The sequence below is a fragment of the Rhinoraja longicauda genome, chromosome 36 (assembly GCF_053455715.1).
Source record: "Rhinoraja longicauda isolate Sanriku21f chromosome 36, sRhiLon1.1, whole genome shotgun sequence".
Taxonomy (NCBI): Eukaryota; Metazoa; Chordata; class Chondrichthyes; order Rajiformes; family Arhynchobatidae; genus Rhinoraja; species Rhinoraja longicauda.
This window is the reverse complement of record NC_135988.1, coordinates 13,186,542-13,212,658: the sequence shown is the minus strand read 5'-3', so window position 1 is coordinate 13,212,658 and position 26,117 is coordinate 13,186,542. Positions and strand designations below refer to the sequence as shown.

Sequence of the window (26,117 nt, the reverse complement as noted above, 5' to 3'; positions counted from 1 at the left end):
TGGGCTGGACACTGTGTCCTTGCCAGAAGTCGATTGCACATAACCTGGCCATCCTTTGACATTGTTCCAAACTTAACCGTGTTGGTCCATGTTGTGACTCTGGAAGGACCACGAGTACACATGTTTAAGATGTTATCATGGTGGAGCTTGTACTCCAGGCTGTTTATTCCAAGGCCGCCTGGATCCAGAGTGACCGCCTAATCACCCCAATCACTTATATACACAGGCATACAAAGTAGTCCTTGGATACACAAAGTAGTCCCAGCAATATCACAACATCCCCCTTGTCTTATATATTACAGCAGTCCAAAGGCTGCATTGAGCACTGTCGGAGAAGTTTTGAGATGCATTGTGTTTGCGGTGAGTCCGGATGCAGTAATGTTCCTTTTTGTAGGTGGCAGTGGCGCCCCATTCAAACGGGATCCCCGTAGTCACCGATTGAGTTAGTGTCCAGTTTCAAACTTGGGGCGCCGGGCTTTGAAACGGGGCAACAGGGACAGAAAATGGAGTTGCCCCTTCTGTCCGACGGCCGGCAGTTTGAGCTGTGTTTGCTTTTCGTCCCTTGGTCCGAAAATAACTTCCACTGGCGCACCCCTTCCGAGTCTGAGACCTTGTAGAAAGTTTCCTTCGCCCCCAGAGATAGGCGTCGCAGTTCTCTCTCCCCCTCCTTAACGTGTCCGCTGGCGGAACTGCCGCCGAAGGACTGCTTGGTGGACGAATGGTTTCTCTGCCTGAACTGCCCCTTCAGAATGTTCTGGAAGGCCTTTTTGAACTCTTGGTGTGACGAGTGGTAGATGATTGGGTTTATGCAGCTGTTGAAGTAGCCCAGCCAAAATGTGATTTTGAAGACCATCTCAGGGGGTTTGTAGGCGGGGAAAAAAGATCCTGTTGTGGGCAAAATGAGAAGAAAGCGATTATTTAAGTGTGAGTCTCAATCAATAATTCACTTCAGCATTTTAAAAAGAGACACACGGTTCATGAGTTCCAGGAGCAAATTTGGGCCACTGACCTATCAAGTCTACCCAGCCATTCCCTCATGGCTGATCTATCTTTCCCTCTCAACCCCATTTACCTGCCTTCTCCCCGTAACCCCTGGCAACCTGAGCAATCAACAATCTGTAAATCTCTGCCTTCAAAATATCCATTGACATGGCCTCCTACAGCCGTCTGAGGCAATGAATTCCACAGATTCACCACCCTCTGGCTAAAGAAATACCTTCTCATCTCAATAGACAATAGACAATAGTTGCAGGGGTAGGCCATTCGGCCCTTCTAGCCAGCACCACCATTCAATGTGATCGTGGCTGATCATTCTCAATCTGTACCCTGTTCCTGCCTTCTCCCCATATCCCCTGACTCCGCTATCCTTAAGAGCTCTATCCAGCTCTCTCTTCAAGATTCAAGATTCAAGATTCAAGATTCAAGATAGCTTTATTTGTCATCCAAAAAATTTTTTGGACGAAATTCAGTCACCCACAGTCCAACAATGCATTCAGAGCATTCAGAGCATTTCGAAAGCATCTCCTTTCTAAAGGTACGCCCTTTTATTCTGAGGCCATGGCCTCTGGTCCTAGACCCTCCCATTAGCGTGGAGAGTATCTCTAGGTCAGTCAGCATCTCTGGAGAACATGGGTAGGTGAAATAGAGCAGTGCGGCACTTGCCCAAAATGTTTGTGCCGAACATGATAATAATTAATTCTGAACTCAACATGACCCACATGTGGCCATCTGAATGCCACTATCATTTCTGCCTCCATCACCATCCCTGGCAATGTGTTCCAGGCCCCCACCACTCTCTGTGTAAAGCTAAACCTGCCCCCTCCCTTTCCGTTAAACTTTCCCCCTCTCACCTTATTGCTGTGCCTTCCAGTTTTCCCTTTTTAGTCAGGGGAAAAAAAATCTCTGACTGTCTACCTATTGATGCCTCATGATTTTATATACTTTCATCATGTCTCTCCAAAACCTCCCACGCCAGAGACGACAATCCAAGTCTGTCCAACTTCACCCTGTAGCTAAAACCCTCTCAACCTCTTCTGCACCCTCTCCGCCTCCCCTATAATGGGCTGACCAGAACTGCAGGCAATACTCCAAATGTGGCCTAACCAAAGTCCTATTGAGCTGCATCATGACTTCCTGACTCTTGTATCCAATGCCTCTAGCAATGAAGGCAAGCATACCATACGTCTTCTTTACCACTCTATCCACTTGTGCTACCACCTTCAGTGAGCTAAGAACTTGGGCACCAAGACCCCTCTGCACATCAATTCCATTTCACGATTGGGACCCAGCTTCACTGATGGAGGGAGAGGGGGAGGGAGGGGGGGGGGGGGGGGGGGGGGGTGATGGAGAAAGCTGGAATAGAGAACTTGCACTTTGGCAAATTTTATTTAATAATGATAAATATCAAACTGCATGATTCAAAGCACAAGGGTGCTGGATAAATGTCAAAACTGTTATTTTGGTTGTAGCTAAATTTAATAAGCTAAAGGTCACAACTAGCTGAGAAAGCAAAGTTCTGCACTCAATGGAACGGAAGTGGGATTTGGATATTTACCAAAAGGTAATTGAAAGTGGAAAATTGTCTTCTGTAATTGGGAATCACAGACCGCAGATGCTGGAAATCTGAAATTAAAATACTTGGTGAATGCTGGAAAACACTCAGTAAGTCAGTCGGCATCTGTGGAGAGGGAAACAGTTATTGTTTCAGGTCTGAGACCCTTCATCACAATTGGGTGGGATCTGCTTTACGTCCTCATTGTCCACCTTGGGTAGTTCTACGGAACTGGCAACATTTGCAGCAAAGCGTTAGCTACGGTACTCTGAAGCACCAGTTGCCACTTTTGATTGTTGTAGTTGACATACGAAAGAGAGAAGAATTCGGACAGAGAGATTTAAAAAAAGGTGTTGGTGTATTATTGTCGCGTATCGAGAAACAGTAAAAAGCGCAAACATATTTTTGCTCCATGTTAGAAATTCTACGGTGCTCCTAGACTATGACTCTATCAGAAGGCAGTGGAGGCCAATTCTCTGAATGCATTCAAGAGAGAGCTAGATAGAGCTCTTAAGGATAGCGGAGTCAGGGGGTATGGGTAGAAGGCAGGAAAGGGGTACTGATTGAGAATGATCAGCCATGATCACATTGAATGGCGGTGCTGGCTCGAAGGGCCGAATGGCCTCCTCCTGCACCTATTGTCTATTGTCTATTGACTCCTGAATTTTGGTGCCTCATGGAAGCAAAATACAGGAAGAAAGAGAGGGATGCAAGAAAAATCACACAATCTTAACTAAAAAACAAAATGTAATGAACCTTAACTAAATTAGCAAACGTGGGAAGAGTACAATACTACTTTTAGTTTCGTTTATTATTATTGTCATTGAAGAATACTGAAAAGTTTTTTAGTTGCATGTTATCCATTCAGTGTAAAGACTACATATGAGTGTAAAGACTTCGGGTCTGAAGAAGGGTCTCGACCCGAAACGTCACCCATTCCTTCTCTCCTGAGATGCTGCCTGACCTGCTGAGTTACTCCAGTATTTTGTGAATAAATACCTTTGATTTGTACCAGCATCTGCAGTTATTTTCTTATACTACATATGATTACAATCAGGCCGTCCACAGTGTAAAGATGCAGGATAATCATCTAGCCTTGTGCTTATCTGTGCGTTTGTTGTTGGGCTGGTGCTGACCGTGAACTGTTTATTTCTTACTTCATGTTGCAATCAGAGTGACTGGAATCCCCAGCTAGTCAGACTTGGCAGGATTGGCAACTTTACTTTATTGTTAAGATAGGCACAAAATGCTGGAGTAACTCAACGGGTCAGGCAGCATCTCTGGAGAAAAGGAATAGGTGTCGATTCGCACCGAGACCCGTCTTCGGTCTTCAGTCAGTCTGAAGAAAGGTCTCGACCTGAAATGTCATCTATTCCTTTTCTCCGGATATGCTTCTGGACCCTGCTGAGTTACTCCAGCTTTTTGTGTCTATCTTTGGTGTAAACTAGCATCTGCAGTTCCTTCCGACACATTTACTTGATTCTTGATGGTCTTGTATGAAATGTTTTGGTGGTCAAGTGGCTTGTTTATTGAACTCAATAGCACTCTCTGCTTTAATGAGATTTGAACTCGGGAGGAATGGGTCAACGATCTAGTGCCATTATCACCAAATTACCCAATTGCAATAACTGAGCTTAGTTACATCCTCGTTCATGTGGAAGTGTGTGGAGCTACAACTGAAGAGGGATGACCATCCCTGTCTAATTCATCTGGCACTTCCCTAAACCTACGTCCAACCCTGCACCATTACGATATGATAGAACTTCATTTATCCCAGGAGGGAAATTAATCTTGGGGGATGTGCAAAGATCGGGGGGGGGGGGGGGGGGGTGGGGGGGTGGTGAGGGGAGTCGGTCTCAGTCTACCCCACGACAGAAGGGGGAGGAGTTGTAAAGTCACAGGGAAGAAGGATCTCTTGTGGCGTTCTGTGCTGCATCTTGGTGGGACCAGTCTGTTGCTGATGGTGCTCCTCAGGTTGACCAGCGTGTCATGGAGGGGGTGAGCTGTATTGGTGTTGTCCAGGATGCTCCGCAGTTTGAGGAGCATCCTCCCCTCCATGACCACCTCCCATGAATCCAACTCCACAGGACGGAGCCAGCCTTCCTGATGAGTTGGTATCCACAAGCTTTGCCCTGCTCCCCCAGCACATGGCAGGGAAGAAGATGGCACTCACTGGCTACCTGGCGAGATTGCACCTGTTTCTACAATCTAAATCAATGCACAAATGGACTATCTTGCAAGACAACCCGAGAGGAAGGAAGTGAAGGGTGGAGATTTGGTTAGGTGGGAGGGACGTGCATAATGGTCAGAGATCGGGATGCGTGGAGAATGTCTTCCCTCAATAAATTCCCATCGGAATAAATGCTGGGAATGGCATAAAAAAAAGCAAACAAAAAGCCATAATGGAAATACTCAGCAGGTCAGGCAGCATTTGTAAGTGAGAAACAAGGTTCAAGATTTAGCTTCTCTCCCATCAGAACCAGGCAAAGTTATGGAGGAAGTAACTTTCTTCACAAATATTTTGACTAAGTACGAATTCAGAAAGGCTCCACTGAGTTTGAAATGAATGGTTTTGAATGTGTTTTATCAAAACCCCTCGGGTTACCTATTAAGGTTCGGAGTCAGTCTGGTGTGATAACTGAGGAACGGTGTGTGTTTAGTGATTCATTGTGTTTTCAAGGTAACTTTGGACAAATAAATAAAGATGTGATGTATTGGCTCCTGTTGTGTATTATATTCACTGGCCTTCGTGTTTTGAGTAGACGATTCAGGTGCGTAGAAAGGACATGGTGTTTTCTTTCTTCAATGTCCTGAATTGACTTTTGAAAAATAAATGGTATTTCAAGATGATCGTTTGGAAATGTAAAAACAATGTGACTATGAAAATGCATTACAGGCTTAGAAAAGGACTTGGTACTTGGTAATCATCAGTGACTGCCAACTATTTGGTTGGAACAGCAAGGGACCTCTTTTCAATAGACAATAGGTGCAGGAGGAGGCCATTCGGCCCTTCGAGCCAGCACCGCCATTCAATGTGATCATGGCTGATCATTCTCAATCAGTACCCCGTTCCTGCCTTCTCCCCATACCCCCTGACTCCGCTATCCTTAAGAGCTCTATCAAGCTCTCTCTTGAATCCATTCAGAGAATTGGCCTCCACTGCCTTCTGAGGCAGAGAAATCCACAGATTCACAACTCTCTGACTGAAAAAGTTTTTCCTCATCTCAGTTCTAACTGGCCTACCCCTGAATCAGTAAAATTCTTGATTCGATGTGAAAACCATCGAAACCAAGAAGCCTTTGCTGACTTGCACTGCTAACCCTGCTTTGCCTTGCCAGTACATTACTGTACTTTGTTGCCTTCCTTGTGGCAATGGTGGCTCATTGGGTAGAATGTTGCCCCTGCAACAAAGGCCTGGAAATTGGTCCCACTGGAGTGACTCATCTACAAAAATCTAAGTTGACTCTCTAATGCAGTACTGAGGGAGCTCTCTGCTGTTGTCAGGGCCGTGTGATCAAGGGCAAAACGCAAAGTGCTGGAGGAACTCAGCAGGCCAGGCAGCATCTGAGGAGGGAGTGGACATGCAGCGTTTCCATTTTCTCCAGAGATGCTGCCTGACCTGCTGAGTTGCTCCAGCATTTTGTGTCTTTGCTGATTGATGACGGGTGGTGCAGCATTAGAGTTGCTGCCTTACAGCGCCAGAGACTCGTGTTCGATCCTGACTACCGGTGCTGTCTGTACGGAGCTTGTACATTCTCCCCGTGACCGCGTGGATTATACCCGGGTGCTCTGGTTTCCTCCCGCACTCCAAAGACATGCAGGTTTGCAGATTAATTATTCAGTAGATATTGTAAATTGTCCCAGGTATCACAAAATGTTGGAGTAACTCAGCAGGTCAGGCAGCATCTGGGAGAGAGGGAATGGGTGACGTTTCGGGTCTGAAGAAGGGTTTCGACCTGAAAAGTCACCCATTCCCTCTCTCCTAGATGCTGTCTGACTTGCTGAGTTACTCCAGCATTTTGTGATACCTTCGATTTGTACCAGCATCAGCAGTAATTTTCCTACATTGTAAATTGTCCCAAGTGTGTGTCGGATAGTATAGTGTTAGGGGATCGCTGGTTGGCGCGGACTCGGTGGGCCGAAGGGCCTGTTTTCGCACTGCATCTCTAAACTAAACTAATCATAGATTGGCATTGATTTTATTTTATCTGAGTTCATGTGAAATAAATTACTTTGCGTGCAAATCCTTTCCAAGACTGGGTTTCAGAAAAATAAAATAAGTGCACATCCTCTTGTGGTTAGTTTCCATTAGCACTCAGCTTTGCATGTCAGGGGTGTAGATTAGTTTTGATCAGCTTAAATTTCCTTTGTTCCCTGATAGATGTGAGAGGCATAAAACTGCACTGTGACATGTAGATGACTATGAAAGGCCATGCTCCTCGGTTCCAATTAAATGCACAGTGGCTTTTACCGAGGAGACAATCTTAATCACACCTGCCACTGAATTGAGGAAAAAAATAACAACTTGCGGAATTAATTTGACAGAACACCGCGCAGAAAGGTTATGGTGAAGCTAAATGCCTGTTACCTCATTTCAAGGGAAAGTGACATCTGTGGGAAGGAGTCAATTGTTCAGTTTTAGACTGGAAAATCAGGCGGACAAATCAGAATTTTCACCTGTGAGCAGACAGGATTGAACTGTTGCATGCTTCAGTGACTCAATGGTGAAGAAAGGATTTACTGACGTGTATTAAAATGGTCTCTGAACCATGGAATCCCCGGTACACACACCCACATTTTTGTCCAAAGCACCTGTTGTATTGGCTCCTGCTCATTTACTGTTGCTGCTTACGGTTCATAGTTTCTATACACCAGTATTGCTCCAGATTAATCATGCCCCAGCACTGTAGTCCACTCCAGCCCTCTAACCTTCTGATATCTCTGCCTTCGTCCAAGTTCTACCAGTTCTCTCTGGCTGACCTTTTGTGTTTTCTACTGAATTTGTCTCTTGGTTCTTAGTCCTCCAAAATATTCCAAATGGAATTTAAACTGGAAGTGGCGGAGTATAGACTTAAGCAAGAAGGGCTTCTTGGAGAAGAAGAGCTTCCTTACATTTAGTTTCGTCTGGTCGAGTAACTATAGTCGGGTGAAGACTTTTCCATGCTTTAATTGTGCGAAAACTCTTCAATTGCACTCGTTTGCTGCCAAGGCCTGCTGGATGTCTCGGTTGCGAACCATTTTAACTCCTCTTCCCATTCCCACACCGATCTTCCTGTCGTGGGCCTCCTCCATTGCCAGAGTTAGGCCGCACACTTTACAAGACAGTCCTCGGGTCACTTCATTTATACTAGAATTAGAGCAAACAAAAATAGCTACCTCCAGTCACTATATCCATGGACTGTCCCAGAGTGGAACATCCTTGCCGACACTACCAAATGTGCACCAAACCTGTCACTCTTCAAGTCACAGCTGGACAACGTGGACATGGATCATCTCACCAAACTTGCCCACTTGCCCTAAATAACCTATTTGCGACCAGTACCCACGCGAGCGAAACCTGCATGAGATAGCCCAGCTGCTGTCGGTTGTGCAGTAGAAAACAGAAACAGAAACACACGAGCTGGACAAGCAGCACCTCGTATTTTGCTTGGGTTGCTCACAACCTGACGGTGTGAATATTGAATTCTCCAATTTGTGGTAACCGACCGACAAACAGCCCTCGTTTCTTTCCTCCAATCCCCTTCCCTGTGCCCCACCTGAACTTGCACCCATTTCTCCACCTTCCCCTTCCACCTACACACCTTCCTTTGGCTGAACAAAATGAGCACCTCTTCTAACCTTATCTCATACCTTTAGTCTTTTCATCTCTGGCCTTTGTCCAACCATCTGCCTATCAACCCCCCTCCTTCTGCCCCCCTCACGGTGGCGCGGCGGTAGAGTTGCTGCCTTACAGCGAATGCAGCGCCGGAGACCCGGGTTCGATCCTGACTACGGCTGCTGTCTGTACGGAGTTTGTACGTTCTCCCCGTGACCTGCGTGGGTTTTTTCCGAGATCTTCAGTTTCCTCCCACACTCCAAAGACGTACAGGTATGCAGGTAAATTGGATTGGTAAATGTAAAACATGTCCTAGTGTGTGTAGGATAGTGTTAATGTGCGGGGATCGCTGGTCGGTGCGGACTCGGTTGGCCGAAGGGCCTGTTTCTGTGTTGTGTCTCTAATCTAAACCTGTATCCACCTGTCATGCACTAGGCTTTGTCCTACCCTTCCTCTCTTCCAGATTTGGGGTTCAGATGAGGAGAAATTTCTTTAGGTAGAAGATTGTAAATCTTCAGACTCCTCTCTCCAAGAAGGTGTATGACGGTTCATTTACTGAAGCTGAGGTGTTGCATGAGCACTGATCACGAGAATGGCAGAGCCTGCTCGATGGGCTACACTAGCACTATCCCGCACACTAGGGACAATTTCCGTTTTTCTTTAGCAAAGGCAATTAACCTACAAACATCTTTGGAGTGTGGGAAGGAACCGGAGCACCCAGAGAAAACCCACATGGTCACAGGGAGAACGTACAAACTCCGTACAGACAGCATCGGTAGTCAGGATCAAACCCAGGCCACTGGCGCTGTAAGGCAACAACTCTACCGCTGCGCCACAGTGCAGCCCTGGTCTTCCATTCTTGATAATATGGCAACTCCTTGTATATCTTCTATTCTTCTTGTTCTATTTTCGACCCAGTACTTGCCTTTGGCTTGCTCCTCCTTTCTTCCAGATTTCTATCCCCGTCCCACAATCAGTTGGATCAGGACCAAGATTGGTCCCGAAATGAAACGTTGCCTACCCATGTTCTTCTGAGATGCTGCCTGAGCCGCTGAGTGACTCCAGCACTTTATGTCTATCTTTGACATTCCTGATAGTATGCTGGTGTCATGATTTACCTACTCTGCATGCTTCCAATGGAAGGTATCACAAAATGCTGGAGTAACTCAGCAGGTCAGGCAGCTTCTAGGAGAGAAGGAATGGGTGACGTTTCGGGTCGAGACCCTTCTTCAGACTGATGTCCACATGCTTCCACTGGAGATCAATCAACCCCAATCTTATAAGTTCATTCATAATTCATTCTTGTATTCATTTAACCCTTCACCATCCAGCGAATGAGCTAATTTCGAGTGGATTGTTCTGCTTTTCCAACAACCTCGTTGGAAGTGAAAGGAATTACTTTGAAACCATCGTGGGAAGTGGAACTATTCTCCTCCCGAAACATTCATGAAAACCATCCAAGATGGTCATGAAATTAATCGTTCAAAATAGCCCTGGACTCCCCAAGAAATAATTACACAACCCTTTCATTTCTTGCTTATATTTCAATAAATCTTGCTTGCTGTCTGCCAGATCAGATTAGCCTTATAAACCACTATGTTTTATTGTCAATTATCCCAGCAAATGACTTCAATGCACACAATTAATGATCTTTGTTTAAAGATAAACTTCCTCGTCCATTGTCAGCACAGATTTGCTGCTATCTCCATGCCTCTTCAAGGCCATTAACTGATGTTCCCTGCAATTCTTTATGGGGTACCAAGAGTGCACATTAACTATGTGGAAGAATGCTGTCTTCTCAAAAGTGAGAGCTTTAATTTGCTTATTAATGCCATCTGTAAAATTAAACTGCACTTTGTGCACAACGAGGTAAATAGAGAATAAATGCAAAACTAAAAGCATTGAAAAGCCTCCGCAGAGTCTGTGGAGAAAGAATCAGAGTTAATCTTTCAGTGCAATGCACCGATCATTTTGATGACAATTTATTTACCTGAAAACACTAACTCTGTACCTCTCTCACAGTCTGAAATGATCGAGGCACAAGGAACTGCAGATACGGGAATCTTGAGCAAATTGCAAAGTGCTGGAGGAACTCGGTGGGTCAGGTGGCATCTGAGGCAGGGATTCCTTCCACAGATGATGCCCGTCCTGCTAATTCCTCCAGCACTTTGCGTTTAAAAAAAAAAAGGAAGAACTCAATAGGTCAAGCAGCATCTGTGGAAGCAAAATATTTTAAGTCATGATCTAATAAATTATTGGTTCACTATAAAAAATGGAAGAACTTGATAGGCCAAGCAGCATTCATGGAAACAAAAATGCATGCCAGTATTTTGCATTTTAATATTTTAGGTCGAATCCCGACATCAGGACTGAGTGAAGTGAGGATGTGATTTGTATCAGCAGTCTTTCTCTTATTAATCAATCGCGAAAGACTGTTAGACCAAATCATTAGACACAAAAAGCTGGAGTAACTCAGTGGGACAGGCAGCATCTCTGGAGAGAAGGAATGGGTGACGTTGCACCAGTCTGAAGAAGGGTCTCGACCCGAAACGTCACCCATGCCTTCTCTCCAGAGATGCTCCCTGTCCCGTTGAGTTACTCCAGCTTTTTGTGTCTATCTTCAGTTTAAACCAGCATCTGCGGTTCCTTCCTATACAGAACAAATCATTACCCTGTTAGAATAAAACTCAACAGATGGTGGGAATCTGGAACAAAACAGAAAATACTAGTGGTAGTTGAATGGGCAGCATTATGGAAACAACAGTGTTTCAGGTCGACAAGTTTACATTGAAACTGGAGAAGGATTTAAACAGCATTTAACGTACAAAGACAGTGGGGAGTGAGAGGGGAGAATTAAAGGAAAGGCCTGTGATGGGACAATGGTTTAATTTATTATCACGTGTACCGAGGTACAGTGAAAAACGTTTGTTGCATGCTCACCAGTCAGTGGAAAGACAATACATGATTACGACTGAGCCATTCACAGTGTACAGATTCATGATAAAGGGAATAACGTGAAAAATGTTTAGTGCAAGATAAAATGCAGCAAAGTCCTACTTTGAGGCCCAACGCAAATTCGAGGAACAGCCCCTTGTAATTTGCTTGGGCAGCTTACAACCGTGTGGTGTGAATACTGATTCTCTAACTTCAAGTAACCCTTGCTTTCTCTCTCTCTCTCTCCGTCCCACCCCCACCCTAGTTCTCTGACTAGTTTCACTGTCCTTCTGATTAATTTTACTGATCGCAAGCCTCCTTATCACCTTCCCCTCAGTGAACAATGAACCATTCTACATTTCCTTGTAATCGTCTGCTTTGATCTCTCGTTTTCACACCCCACCCTTCCATATCTCTAGACACCTTCTCCCCTGACTCTCAGCCTGAAGAAGGGCCTCGACCTGAAATGTCACCAATTCCTTCTCTCCAGAGATGCTGCCTGTCCTGCTGAGTTACTCCAGCATTTTGTGTCTATCTTCCCAGAATTCAATGCTTCAGTTTGTCGTGTCTGCCTCCTGCATGGTCTTCCAAAAACCAGGGAGAAAGAGGGTGGCCAATCAGCCAATGTAGCTGACTCTTTGCAGCGACATTCATGACAGAATTCCTAAATTATTTCATGCTTGACTCCATGTATTTTATTTCGTTGTCATGTGTAATGGGCAATATGTCTTTATTTTTTCACACGTCCCTCAGGTACCCCAATCATGTTTAGAGTTTTCCTGCTTGTGCACTTTTCCATAGAGAGCATTTGGGTTAATATAAACTTTATTGAAATTGGGTTCTTAAAAACGGAGTGCATTTAGTCAGAAATTGCAGCGAATTGTGGACGCAGCCCAGACCATCACACAAACCAACTTCCCCTCCATTGACTCCATTTACACCTCACGCTGCCTCGGCAAGGCCAGCAGCACAATCAAGGACGAGTCGCACCCTGGCCAATCCCTCTTCTCCCCTCTCCCATCAACCAAAAGGTACAGAAGTGTGAAAACGCACAGCTCCAGATTCAGGGACGGCTTCGTCCCAGCTGTTATCAGGCAACTGAAGCATCCTACCACAACTAGAGGGCAATGCTGAACTACTATCTACCTCATTGGTGACCCCTGGACTATCCTTGATTGGACTTTGCTGTCTTAATCATGCTCTAAATGTTACTCCCTTATAATGTATCTATACACTGTAAATGGCTCGGTTGCAATCATCATCATATCATCATATATATACAGCCGGAAACAGGCCATTCGGCCCACCAAGTCCGTGCCGCCCAGTGATCCCCGTACATTAACACTATCCTACACCCACTAGGGACAATTTTTACATTTACCCAGCCAATTAACCCACGCAGATCACTGGGAGAACGTACAAACTCCATACAGACAGCACCCGCAGTCGGGATCGAACCCGGGTCTCCGGCGCTGCATTCGCTGTAAGGCAGCAACTCTACCGCTGCGCCACCGTGACCGCCCTAAGTGGGTATCTATAGTGGGTGCATAGCCTAGACCTTAACCCCTTGTTGATGAATGACACAGTGGCACTGTTAGGAGATTCACTGGGTCACAGAGCCAGAAACCTGGGTTCAATCCTGACCTCCGATGCTATTTGCATGGTGTTTGCACATTGTCGCTAGGACCGCGTGGGTTTCCTCCAGGTGCTCTGGTTTCCTCCCACACACCAACGAAGTATAGATTAGTAGGATAATTGGGTACGGTAAATTATCTCGAGTGTGAGTGGGTGGTAGAATCTGGGGGGAGTTGATGGGAATGTCAGCAGAATAAAAAAACAGTTTAGTTTATTGCCATGTGTACCGAGGTACAGTGAAAAGCTTCTTTTGCGTGCTAACCAGTCAACGGAAAGAGTATACATGATTACAATTGGGCCATCCACACTATACAGATACAGGATCAAGGGAATAACGTTTAGTCCAGTAAAGTCCTTTAATCAGATAGTCCGAGAGTCTCTAATAGGATTAATGTAATTTGGTGCATGATAGTAATCACGTTTCCATGCTGCATGAATCCATTATTCTGTGACCCCCTACTTCCCCACAATCCCACACAGTCATTCCTTCTGTGGTTGGCATGGACTTGGTGGGCCGAAGGGCCTGTTTCCATACGGTATCACTAAACTAAACAGCATCTCTCCACTGCCCTGTTTCTTGTTATGAGGCCCACTTTTGATCCAGCCTGCAACTTCTATTCTGGATGACAGGCCCATTATGAAGCGTCCCATCAAGTGCCTTTGTAAATACCGCTTGTACGTGACCCACACTTTCCTCATCAGCCCTCTGACATTTTGTCACGAAAGAATGTCCAAATGACAGCGAATTCTATCTCTGCAAATATTCTACCGTCAACATCGATATGGCTGGTTACTACTGACTTTTCTTAACAAGGATCCAACGCTCGCATTTATTTCAGTCCACAAGCACCAACTCTGAATTTTTATATATATTTTTGGAGGATTGTGGCCAGAGCCTTTGCAATTCCCAGGAGAGGTCGAGAGAGAGAACTGGAGGGGGGGATTGGAGAAGGAATAGATACTGGTGATTCAGAAAAAGGAGAAGTGTGTACATGTACATGTACATACAAGTGTGTGTGTACGTACGTGTGTGTGTATACGAATGTGTGTGTGTGTACATATGTGTGATTGTGTGTACGTGCATGTGTGTCTGAATGTACGTGTGTGTGTGCGTACACGTGTGTGTGTGCGCACGTGTGTGCGCGCGCGCGTATATACGTCTGTATATGCATGTGAGTGTGTGCATGAGTGTGCAGGTATGTGTGTGTATTTACCTGTGTGTATGCACATACATCTGTATATGCATGAATGAGTGTGTGCATGAGTGTGTGTGTATGTGCATGCGTGCATATGTACATGAGTACATGCAGCGAGACCTGGTTTCCGGTCACCTTGCAGTCCCTTGCTGCATAGATTTAAGTCTTGGTATAATATTGTCGCCTGCACTGACGTACAGTGAAAAGCTTTGATTTGCACACTGTCCAAACACATCAGATAGACACATGCACAGATACAATCAGTTCAAACTCAAGTACGACAGATGGAGCAAAGGGGAAGATATTGAGCACAGAATGTAGTTATCATCCTTGTAGTGCATCAGTTCCTTCGACAAAGTAGAGTGACTTCACTGAGGTAGAGACAAATCGAACTGTACCCTATCTTATGGAAGGACCATTCAGAAACCTGATACATCATAGAGTCACATAGCATGGAAACAGGCCCAAATTGCCCACACCGACCAACGTGCCCCACCTACACTAGGTCCACTTGCCTGTGTTTGGCCCATATCCCTCTAAACCTATCCTATCCATGTACCTGTTTAAATGTTTTTAAAATGTTGCAACAGTACCTGCCAAAACTACCTCCTTGGGCAGCTCGTTCCATATACACAATATATATTTTAAAAAGGTTTCTGAGTCTGGTAATGCATGCTTTCAATCAAGACCATTTTCATCAGCTCTGCCCCTCTTTACAACTCTCTTCCTGTTCACATAGCTTTGCAATATTTTTGGATTTCGTTTCATACCACTCTTCTCATGCTCTTTATTCCTTTTTTTACTTCCCCTTTGAACCACCCATAACTAGCCAGCTTCCCTCTCTCGTGTAAACAACTGCTACTCTTAATATGATCTTTCGTTCTCTGATTTATGTTGGTCTCCATCTTTTTGGTCGTCCAAATTCTTGGTCGTTTAATTCTTCCACCCTTTCCTATTGTCGGCTCCAGCTGAATTAACAATCCATCTTTATTAATGGCCTCTCCAAGCCTTGCAGCAAACTGAATAAACACATCTCATCATAATTGATCAATGTGACATTATTGCAATGCATAACTTGCAAACGCAAAATTCACTATGATTATTTATAATTCATTTACTGGCAACTATAATTTTTCACACTTAGACATCTCTTTTAGTTTAGGAAGAAACTACAGATGCTGGATTACACCAAAGATAGACACAAAATGCTGGAGTAACTCAGCGGGACAGGCAGCATCTCTGGAGAGAAGGAATGGGTGACGTTTTGGGTCGAGACCCTTCTCAGACTGAGAGTCATGAAAGAATGAGTCGACTGGGCTTGTGTTCACTGGAATTTAGAAGGATGAGAGGGTATCTTATAGAAACACATTAAATTCTTAAAGGATTGGACAGGCTAGATGCAGGAAAAAAAATGTTCCCGATATTGGGGGAGACCAGAACATTTGAAGTGGTCACTTAAAACCTTGAGCCCACCTGCAGGGTTCATGTTATAGGTTCTAGGCGCAGATTTAAGCTTTTCGGCCCATCAAGTCCACTCCGCCATTCAATCATGGCTGATCTATCTTTCCCTCTCAATCCTGCCTTCTCCTCATAACCCCTGACACCCTTATTAATCAAGGTACACTTACTCCCTAGGTACATGACCTCTGCAAGTGAAACCAGCTTGTTCCTCCTCATCCTAATAGATCCGCGCCAATGTTTCCTTAGCCAACTGAGTTGAGTTACTCCATCTATGGGAGTCCATCAGTCAATGGGCCTTCCTAGGTACCAGATCTCTACCAGTGGAACTAGCTTCCTCCTCATCATCCTAATGGATTCTCCTAACGTTTCATCCGCCCAATTGTTTCATTCTCCATAGAAACCCCTTAGGCTGTCAAGGCTGATTTAACGTCTTATTCAAAAGACCTCTAACATTGCCGCACTTTCATAATACTGCACTGAAGGTCAGTTTGTTTTTGTTTGTTCAAAGGTCTCTGAAGCCACAAATATATAGATTGTCCTTGCTGCTGTTACTTCTCTCTTTCTCTCTCCATGACTTTCTATTCTGGTCACAGATTAAACTCAAAATACAATGATGCCTAATTCAGCGCTCGTACATACTAAGTATTTTTATTGATTTGGTGGCTTGTGGAACTGTGACAAAAATTGAGGAGAAATTTTCATAAACACCTTTTTACTTGCAGATTATAATATCGAATGCTGATGTCTTGTGGTTAAACAGTTTGTTAATATTTAACAAATAAAGTACATAAAGATAATTAGCGTTATTTTATTTTTTTAATGAATGCATATTTATTTATTTTTGCTATCCACTTTGCTGCTGTAACCCTACAAATTTCCCCGTTGTGGGACGAATTACGTACTTATTATTATTATTATTATTATTTAGAAATATTAATCTTTACTAATTCCATGGAATCTAAAATCCAAAGAACATCCCTCTAACCCACTGTGCCTTAATTAATGTCATCTCTTCAGATAATACTTCACAATCCCAAGCCCTACAGCATCATATTTTCCCTTTACAAAAACTCGTCCAATGTCCATTTAAGTGAAGGTGAACTTGAATGTGTACTGCATTACACATTTGAATAACTACATTGAAAAGATATTCTAATTTCTTGCTTTGCTGCTCCCTGTTGCTGAGTAAACTATCTGTTACGTGATTGAGATATCATTTTCTAATGACAGTTAATTCCTTCTGTAATTTGCAATGTAGTAATGGAAATGTCCCAACCTTTCAACTGCCTTTATAGCAAGCATCAATCACCTCAGATGTGACTCGCCTGTCTAATACTCAGAGTAATTATCCAAAATGTTCACATCGTCAATTTTAAGGTCAGCGCAGTGGTAGAGTTATTGCCTTACGGCACTAGAGAGCCGGGTTTGATCCTGACCACGGCTGCTGTCTGTACAGAGTTTTATGTTCTCCCTGTGACCGTGTGGGCTTTCTCTGGGTGCTCCGGTTTCCTCCCACATTTCAAAGATGTGCAGGTTTGTAGGAAAATTGGCTTCTGTAAATTGTCCTGGATAGTGCTAGTGTATGGGGTGATTGCTGGTCGGCACGGACTCAATGGGCCGAAGGGCCTGTTTCCGTGCTTTATCTCTAAAGTCTAAAGTAAAGTCTAAATTCATCCCAATACTTCCTCTGACAGTACAGAATAGCTCTTGATATCTCCATTTCTTCCTTGACTGTTTGCATTAATAACTCACTTAAAAAAAAATTATGTTCCCTCACTGTCGATGGATACCTGCACAATTTCCTCTTTCAGCTACAATAACCCTGGAAATTCCACAGTCACTGTGGTAGCTAGACTCAGTAATCGATGAAATGAACAAAAACAGGAGAAATTGTACCTTGGGCAAGAAGGAGGTATCATCTCTTGCAAAAAGACATTTGATCAAGTTCTTTCAGGCATGAAGACCAAGCACACTTTATTGAATTGAATTGAATAAATTTTGTTAGCCAAGTATGTTTACATTCAAGGAATTTGCCTTGATGCTTTGCTCGCAAGAACAACAGAGATTTAGTTAAAAACAAAGTGCTGGAGGAACTCAGCAGGTCAGGCAGCATCTGTGGAGTGGGATGGAGAGACTATGTTTTGGGTTAGGACCCTTCTTCAGATTTAGCTGTTTGCACTATTTGCCAGACTCTCTACTCTCTACACCTCTTTCTGTTTTAAGCAGTTTTTGTTTTTATTTCTGTTTCATTCCTCCATGCAAGATAATGTACACATGTAAAAGAATGAGTGGCAGAGCTGCTGTCTTACAGCACCAGAGACCTGGGTTAGATCCTGACTTGGGGTGCTGTCCGTACGGAGTTTGCATGTTCTCCCTGTGACTGCGCTGGATTTCTCTGAGTGCTCCGATTTCCTCCCCCCCCCCCCCCCCCACTCCAAAGAGAGCAGGCTTGTGCGTTAATTACCCTTGGTAAAAGATTGTGATTGTCCTTAGTGTGTACAGGATGGTGTTAGTGTGCAGGGATCGCTCGATGGGCCAAAGGGCCTGTTTCTGCACTCTATCTCCAAATGAAACTAAATTCAACTCACTACTCTCTAAAGCTGCACCTCTCTTTCTGTTTTAATCGATTTTGCTTTTATTTCTTCGTTTTGACACTTCCATGTAAGATAATGTATGTAAAAATTGGACATTTGCATATGTGCCCATTTGTATAACACACGCATACACCATGTTTTTGATATCTTCATCCCTTGCTTTTAGACAATAGACAATAGGTGCAGGAGTAGGCCATTCGGCCCTTCGAGCCAGCACTGCCATTCAATGTGATCATGGCTGATCATTCTCAATCAGTATCCCTTCTCCCCATACCCCCTGACTCCGCTATCCTTAAGAGCTCCATCTAGCTCTCTCTTGAATGCATTCAGAGAATTGGCCTCCACTGCCTTCTGAGGCAGAGAATTCCACAGATTCACAACTCTCTGACTGAAAAAGTTTTTCCTCATCTCCGTTCTAAATGGCCTACCCCTGATTCATATTTTTTTCATATTTCAGATAAAAGCGCGGAAACAGGCCTTTTCGGCCCATCAAGTCCGCGGCGCCCAGCGATCCCCGCACATTAACACTATCCTACACACACTAGGGACAATTTTTACATTTTACCCAGTCAATTAACCTACATACCTGTACGTCTTTGGAGTGTGGGAGGAAACCGAATATCTCGGAGAAAACCCACGCAGGTCACGGGGAGAACGTACAAACTCCTTACAGTACAGCACCCGTAGTCAGGATCGAACCTGAGTCTCCGGCGCTGCATTCGCTGTAAAGCAGCAACTCTACCGTTGCGCCACCTTATTCTTAAACTGTGGCCCCTGGTTCTGGACTCCCCCAACATTGAGAACATGTTTCCTGCCTCTAACGTGTCCAACCCCTTAATAATCTTGTACGTTTCGTGAGGCTTCAACTGCCTCCTGTATTTGTTCCGTATCCTACATGGCAATTGGCAATCCCTGTCCCTTATTCCCCGCTGTTCCAACATATTGCTCCTCTTGACTGAATGCTTCACTTTCTGAAAAGCTTTTTTCACATCATTCTAACCACAGCAACACTTAGTCGATGGACCTTGATCCATCTTGAAATTGGTCTATTAATTTTCCATTGCCCCAGCAGCTTAAATCACCGAGCTCAATAGAACAGTAACTTTCCAGGATGCGGTGGCTTAACAAGTCTTTTCCCTTTAGATATGACTCGTCAGCAACATTGCTAATACTTCTTGTCATTTGTCTGAAATTTCCATTCCGTCAGTTTTAATTCATCTCACGGTTTTCCCTGACTCTGCTCTCAGTAATTGTAGCCCAAACCTCTGCTGTTTTTATTTAACAAGTTAAGGGAAATGAATCTGGATCAGACAAGTAAAAACAGAAAACAGAAAGCTGCCAATGCTCAGCAGGTCAGGCAGCATCCGTGGAAAAAGGAATAGAATTGACGTTCCAGGCAGTGACAAAGGAAGGTGTATGTGTGAGTGTATGTGTGAGTGTATGTGTGAGTGTGTTTATTGTGGGAGTGTGTGCTGTCTTTTACATACGTACATTTTTTTTTACATAAGGTCATAAGTGATAGAGGCAGAATTAGGCCATTCGGCCCATCAAGTCCACTCCACCATTCAATCATGGCTGATCTATCTTTCCCTCCTAACCCCTTTCTGCTGCCTTCTCCCCATAACCCCTGACGCCCGTACTAATTGAGAATCTTTCTATCTCTGCTTTAAAAAATCCATTGACTTGATCTCCACAGCCTTCTGTGGCAAAGAGTTCCACAGATTCACCACTCTCTGTCTAAAGGAGAGTGAACTGACTACATAGAAGAGTGAAATTTGAAATGAGAAAATAAAAGCAAAACTGATTAAAGAGAAAGAGGGGTGTAAACTCCACAAGTGTGGCTTTAGAGAGCGGAGACTCTGGCAACTGGGACAAACAGGCAGGTAAGTCCGAACTGGAGAAAGTGGAGACACAACAAGATGCATAGAGAAGAGAGAAGGATGGAGAGAACAGAAGAAATTAGATAACGAAGGGGTTTAGCACAAAGTTGAATGAGACACGTTACTGTACAAGTAGTAGAACCAAGGAACTGCAGATACCGGTTTACACAAAGTGGCACAAAGTGCTGGAGTAACTCAGCGGGTCAGGCAGCATCTCTGGAGAACATGGATAGGTGACGTTTCACAGAGTGCTGGAGTAACCCAGCGGGTCAGGCAGCATCTCTGGAGAACATGGATAGGTGACGTTTCACAGAGTGCTGGAGTAACTCAGCGGGTCAGGCAGCATCTCTGGAGAACATGGATAGGTGACTTTTTTCAAGTCGGGACACTTCAATAAGCGTCTTTGAGTGTTTGAAAAGCGCTATATAAATGTAATGCATTATTATTATTATTATTATTAATGATTGAATAATGCTTTCTTGTCACATGAACCTAGGGTCAGTGAAGTGCTTTGATTTGCAAACAACTGGGATAAAATCATACAGCAGCCCTCACCTAGTCAGTACACAAGCGCCACCATGTTTTGGTGCTGACAAAGTTGCAAAAGTTGCAGCTTATTCAGACTCCTATCCAATTTTAGTATTTGGAAATGTGTTTGTCCAAATATAGCGTTGTCTTGGTTTGCATGAAGGACATCATCAAAGGAAATAAAAACAGAAAATGCTGGATACACTGAGCAGGGTGAGAAGGTTTTCCATCTGAACCCTTAACATTCTTTCTCTGTCCCCAGAAACTGCTGAGGAGTTCCAGCATTTTCCCTTTTTTGTTTAAGACTTCGAGGACCTGCAACTCTTTGATGGTCATAAGCTGAGGTGGAGGCCCGAACACCGCTAGTCACTGGCAGTCAACCAGAAAAAGACCCCACTTTTGGCACCCTTTGCCTTCTGCCATTCAGCCAACCAGCTATCCATGCTAAGATAGACACAAAATGCTGGCTAACTCAGCAGGACAGGCAGCATCTCTGGAGAGAAGGAATGGGTGACGTTCCGGGTCAAGACCCTTCACCCATTCCTTCTCTCCAGAGATGCTGTCTGTCCTGCTGAGTTACTCCAGCATTTTGTGTCAATAGACAATAGACAATAGGTGCAGGAGGAGGCCATTCGACCCTTCGAGCCAGCACCACCATTCAATGTGATCATGGATGATCATTCTCAATCAGTACCCCGTTCCTGCCTTCTCCCCATACCCCCCTGACTCCGCTATCCTTAAGAGCTCTATCTAGCTCTCTCTTGAATGCATTCAGAGAATTGGCCCCCACTGCCCTCTGAGGCAGAGAATTCTACAGATTTACAACTCTCTGACTGAAAAAGGTTTTTCCTCATCTCCGTTCTAAATGGCCTACCCCTTATTCTTAAACTGAAGCCCCTGGTTCTGGACTCCCCCAACATTGGGAACATGTTTCCTGCCGCTAACGTGTCCAACCCCTTAATAATCATATGTTTCTTCGGTTAAACCTATCTTCGGTTTAAACCAGCATCTGCAGTTCCTTCCTACACATTTCGTCTACTATCCATGCTAGCATCTTTCCTCTGATACCATGGGCTCTCATCTTCTTTAGCAGCCTTACTGGGCCATCTTATCAAAGGCCTTCTGAATATTCAGGTAACTTACATCCACTGACTGTAACTTGTTTTCACCTCGCCCACCGCCGGTTTCCTTCATCGTCGTCACTTTTTGTTGCATATCTTTCATTCATCTGTTCTATCTCTCTCTATCTCGCCGTCTATATCTCTCGTTTCCCTCTCCCCCCTGGCCCTCAGTCTGAAGAAGGGTCTCTTCACCGATTCCTTTTCTCCAGAGATGCTGCCTGACCCGCCGAGTTACTCCAGCCTTTTTGTGTCTATCTTCGACATCCTCCGTTGTCTATCCTGCTGTTTTACTTCCTCAAAGAATCCCAACAGGTTGGTCGGGCAGGTCGGTCTCCTAATCTGAGGAAAGACATTCTTGCCATAGAGGGAGTACAGAAAAGGTTCACCAGATTGATTCCTGGGATGGCAGGACTTTCATATGAAGAAAGACTGGATAGACTCGGCTTGTACTCGCTGGAATTTAGAAGATTGAGGGGGGATCTTATAGAAACTTACAAAATTCTTAAGGGGTTGGACAGGCTAGATGCAGGAAGATTGTTCCCGATGTTGGGGAAGTCCAGAACAAGGGGTCACAGTTTAAGGATAAGGGGGAAGTCTTTTAGGACCGAGATGAGAACGTTTTTTTCCACACAGAGAGTGGTGAATCTGTGGAATTCTCTGCCACAGAAGGTAGTTGAGGCCAGTTCATTGGCTATATTTAAGAGGGAGTTAGATGTGGTCCTTGTGGCTAAAGGGATCAGGGGGTATGGAGAGAAGGCAGGTACGGGATACTGAGTTGGATGATCAGCCATGATCATATTGAATGGCGGTGCAGGCTCAAAGGGCCGAATGGCCTACTGCTGCACCTATTTTCTATGTTTCTATGTTTCTATCTCCCTTTCACAAAACCACGTTGGCCGGCCTATTTTATCGTGTGCTTCGGAGTAAGTTACCCAGTACGTTGGACATCAACTGCGAATTCCTAGCAGACGGTGGCTGCTCGCTATATCAGCCTCGTGAAATGCGAACGTTCATCAGACAGTCAACAAACGTGTACGAAAGAACTGCAAATCGAAGGTAGACACAAAATGCTGGACAGGCAGCATCTCTGGAGAGAAGGAATGGGTGACGTTTCGGGTCGAGGCCCTTCTTCTCCGTCCCTGTCCTGCAAGACCTGGTTAGGTCTTGGCTATCGACGTTTCTCTTTTGGGATTAAGTGACTCAATTGATTGACGCGCCGCGGTCAGACATAGTATTTATCTGATAACGGGATAAGATATGAAAGCGTTTTGGACAGAGGCGACGTATCTCAAGGTCGGATGGCAGCATAGAAACATAGAAAATAGGTGCAGGAGTAGGCCATTCGGCCCTTCGAGCCTGCACCGCCATTCAATATGATCATGGCTGATCATCCAACTCAGTATCCTGTGCCTGCCTTCTCTCCATACCCCCTGATCCCTTTAGCCACAAGGACCACATCTAACTCCCTCTTAAATATAGCCAATGAACTGGCCTCAACTACCTTCTGTGGCAGAGAATTCCACAGATTCACCACTCTCTGTGTGAAAAAAAACGTTCTCATCTCGGTCCTAAAAGACTTCCCCCTTATCCTTAAGCTGTGACCCCTGGTTCTGGACTTCCCCAACATCGGGAACAATCTTCCTGCATCTAGCCTGTCCAACCCCTTAAGAATTTTGTAAGTTTCTATAAGATCCCCCCTCAACCTTCTAAATTCCAGCGAGTACAAGCCGAGTCTATCCAGTCTTTCTTCATATGAAAGTCCTGCCATCCCAGGGATCAATCTGGTGAACCTTCTCTGTACGCCCTCTATGGCAAGAACGTCTTGTGCAGTTTACACGTGTGTGTAAAGCAGTGTGCAGTTTACACGTTGCATACAATGGTCAACTTATACACTAACCTCGGCAACGCCGCCCAAAATTTACTGCTCGAAAAAGAAAAGTGCGCTCTTACCTATTGGAAGAACCACAAAGAACGGCAGCCAGCAGAGTATGAAGCCTCCGACCACTATTCCCAACGTCTTGGCGGCCTTCTTCTCCCTGGAGAACTTGAGGAGTAAGATGGAGAAGTGTGACTTGAGCTGAGTGCCCTTGCCTCTGGAGCCGTGTTCGGAGAGTTGAGGCGAGCTCTCCGCCTGGGTGTCTTTGCGGTGGATGCGAAGCGTTACTTGGTCCTCCCGAAGTCTCTCTCGCTTGGTGCCAGCGCGCAGGCTCTTAGTCTCTCGCTTGGCCACGATGTAGACCCTGCAGTACATGACCAGGATGACGGCCAAGGGGGCGTAGAAGGACCCGAAGGCCGAGAACAAGACGTAGCCCGGCTCCTCGGTGACCCTGCAGATTGCCTCGTCGGCCGGGGGAAGTTCTTTCCATCCAAACAACGGCCCAACAGATATCACCAGGGCCAACGTCCACACCGCCACCAGGGTCAACAGGGCCCTCCTCTCGGTCATGATAGATGGGTGCCTCAAGGGGTAGCTCACCCCAATGTTCCTGTCGATGGAGATAACGCACAGACTCAGGATGGAGGCGGTGGAGCACAGGACATCCATGGCCGCCCACATGTTGCAGAAGACGCGACCAAAAGCCCAGTAGCCCAGGATCTCCATCGTGGCCGAGAAGGGCAGCACGGAGCAGCTGAGGAGGAGATCCGCGATGGCCAGGTTGATGATGAAGTAGTTGGTGACCGTCTGCAGGTTCCTGTGGAAAGCCACCGAGAGGACCACCAAGATGTTGCCCAGGATGGCGAAGAGGATGAAGGAGCCCAGCACCACTCCCAAAGCCACGGCCCGGATGGGGTTGACGGGGTGACCGCAGGAGGTGCAGTTCAGGATCACCACCCAGCTCTTGTTCTCGGAGAGGAGACCCATTCCGTCTGGAGGTCTCGCCTTCCCGAGGAACTTCCAGCGAGACTCCTCCAACTCCTCGAGACTCCTCCAACTCACCTCCAACACTCACCGAGCGGCTGGTGGAGAGGCAGAGGGCGAGGGAGTTCTTGGCGAGGAATCCACAGGTCCAGTTCCCAATTCCCAGCTTATCTCCACCGCCAAACAAAGTCCTGTAGAGAGGGGAGGGGAGGAAAGGGATCTAAAATGGGTTGGAAGGAACCGCAGAAGCCGGTTCACACCCAGGACAGGCGGAAAATGCCGGAGTAACTCAGCGGGACAGGCAGCATCTCTGGAGAGAAGGAATGGGCGACGTTTCGTGTCCAGAAGACTCTACCGCGAAGAGCGCTGATGCTCAGAGAACGTCTGAACAGTGTGGACTTCCAGCTGACACTTAAAGTCAATCCCTTTCACCTTCACCACCCCCCTTCCACACGGTCTCGTCTATTTTGTCCCCTCCCTCAAACAAACGTTAAAGCTCAGTTCAATCCCAGCCAGTTTAATTTGTATTTCACAGGCACTGACTGACCTCTCGCGTGTGTCCGCCTTGCGTTGCTGGCGTCAGTTTACCAGAAGGACATTCTGATTATCGGAATGGACGATGGAGAAACGACACCGGAGCGTGGGAGTGCGAGAGGATTTGTGAACAAAATGTTCTCCAGTATATCACGCATTCTAGAGCAGAAAAAAAACCAGAGACCGGTATTAGTTTAGTTTAGGAATGAACTGCAGACGCGCGTTGACACCGAAGATGGACACAAAATGCTGGAGTAACTCAGCGGGTCAGACAACATCTCTGGAGAGAGAATGCTCTGACACAATCTCTGGACACAAAATGCTGAATCTCTGGACACAAAATGCTGGATAGACACAAAATGCCCAGCGGGTCACACAACATCTCTGGAGAGGAGAAGGGGATAGGCAACGTTTCTGTTCCAGACGGGTCTCAAGAAGGGTCTCGTCCCCTATTCATTTTCTCCAGAGATGCTGCCTGACCCGCTGAGTTCCCCCAGCATTTTTTGTATCTATTAGTTCAGCTTGGTTTAGAAATACAGCATAGAAACAGGCCCTTCGGCCCACCGAGTCCGCGCCGACCAGCGACGATCGCGTACACTAGCACGAAGGTATTTATTCACAAAATGCTGGAGTAACTCAGCGGGTCAGGCAGCATCTCGGGAGAGAAGGAATGGGTGACGTTTCGGGTCGAGACCCTTCATCAGACTGATGTCAGGGAGAGGCGGGTCAAAGGAAGGACATAGGTTGGGACAGGGAAGATAGAGGGAGATTTGGGAAGGAGGAGGGGAAGGGAGGGACAGACACTGGCACTACCCTACACGAAATGCTGGAGTAACTCAGCGGGTCAGGCAGCATCTGGGAGAGAGGGAATGGGCGACGTTTCGGGTCGAGACCCTTCATCAGTCTGAAGAAGGGTCTCGACCCGAAACGTCACCCATCCCCTCTCTCCTGAGATGCTGCCTGACCTGCTGAGTTACTCCAGCATTTTGTGACACCTTCGATTTGTAC

The 26,117-nt window shown here is 45.6% G+C and overlaps 1 protein-coding gene across 1 annotated transcript; it reads right to left on the bottom strand.

Moving 5' to 3' along the window:
- Window positions 1–210: 210 nt before the first annotated feature.
- LOC144610197 (alpha-1A adrenergic receptor-like) lies at window positions 211–24,578 on the bottom strand. The gene is made up of 2 exons (XM_078428764.1): window positions 23,666–24,578; window positions 211–885 (listed from the first exon to the last, which is right to left on the bottom strand). Exons 1-2 carry the CDS (start codon window positions 24,576–24,578, stop codon window positions 413–415), a joined length of 1,386 nt encoding a protein of 461 aa, XP_078284890.1. The 3' UTR covers window positions 211–412.
- Between the last annotated feature and the right edge of the window lie 1,539 nt (window positions 24,579–26,117).

Excerpts from the sequence above, each read along its gene's own strand:
- LOC144610197 (XM_078428764.1), bottom strand. The coding sequence starts at position 24,578 with ATGGGTCTCCTCTCCGAGAACAAGAGCTGGGTGGTGATCCTGAACTGC. Across the intron at positions 886-23,665 it reads CTTTGTGGTTCTTCCAATAG|GATCTTTTTTCCCCGCCTAC; the intron begins GTAAGAGCGCAC and ends TGCCCACAACAG.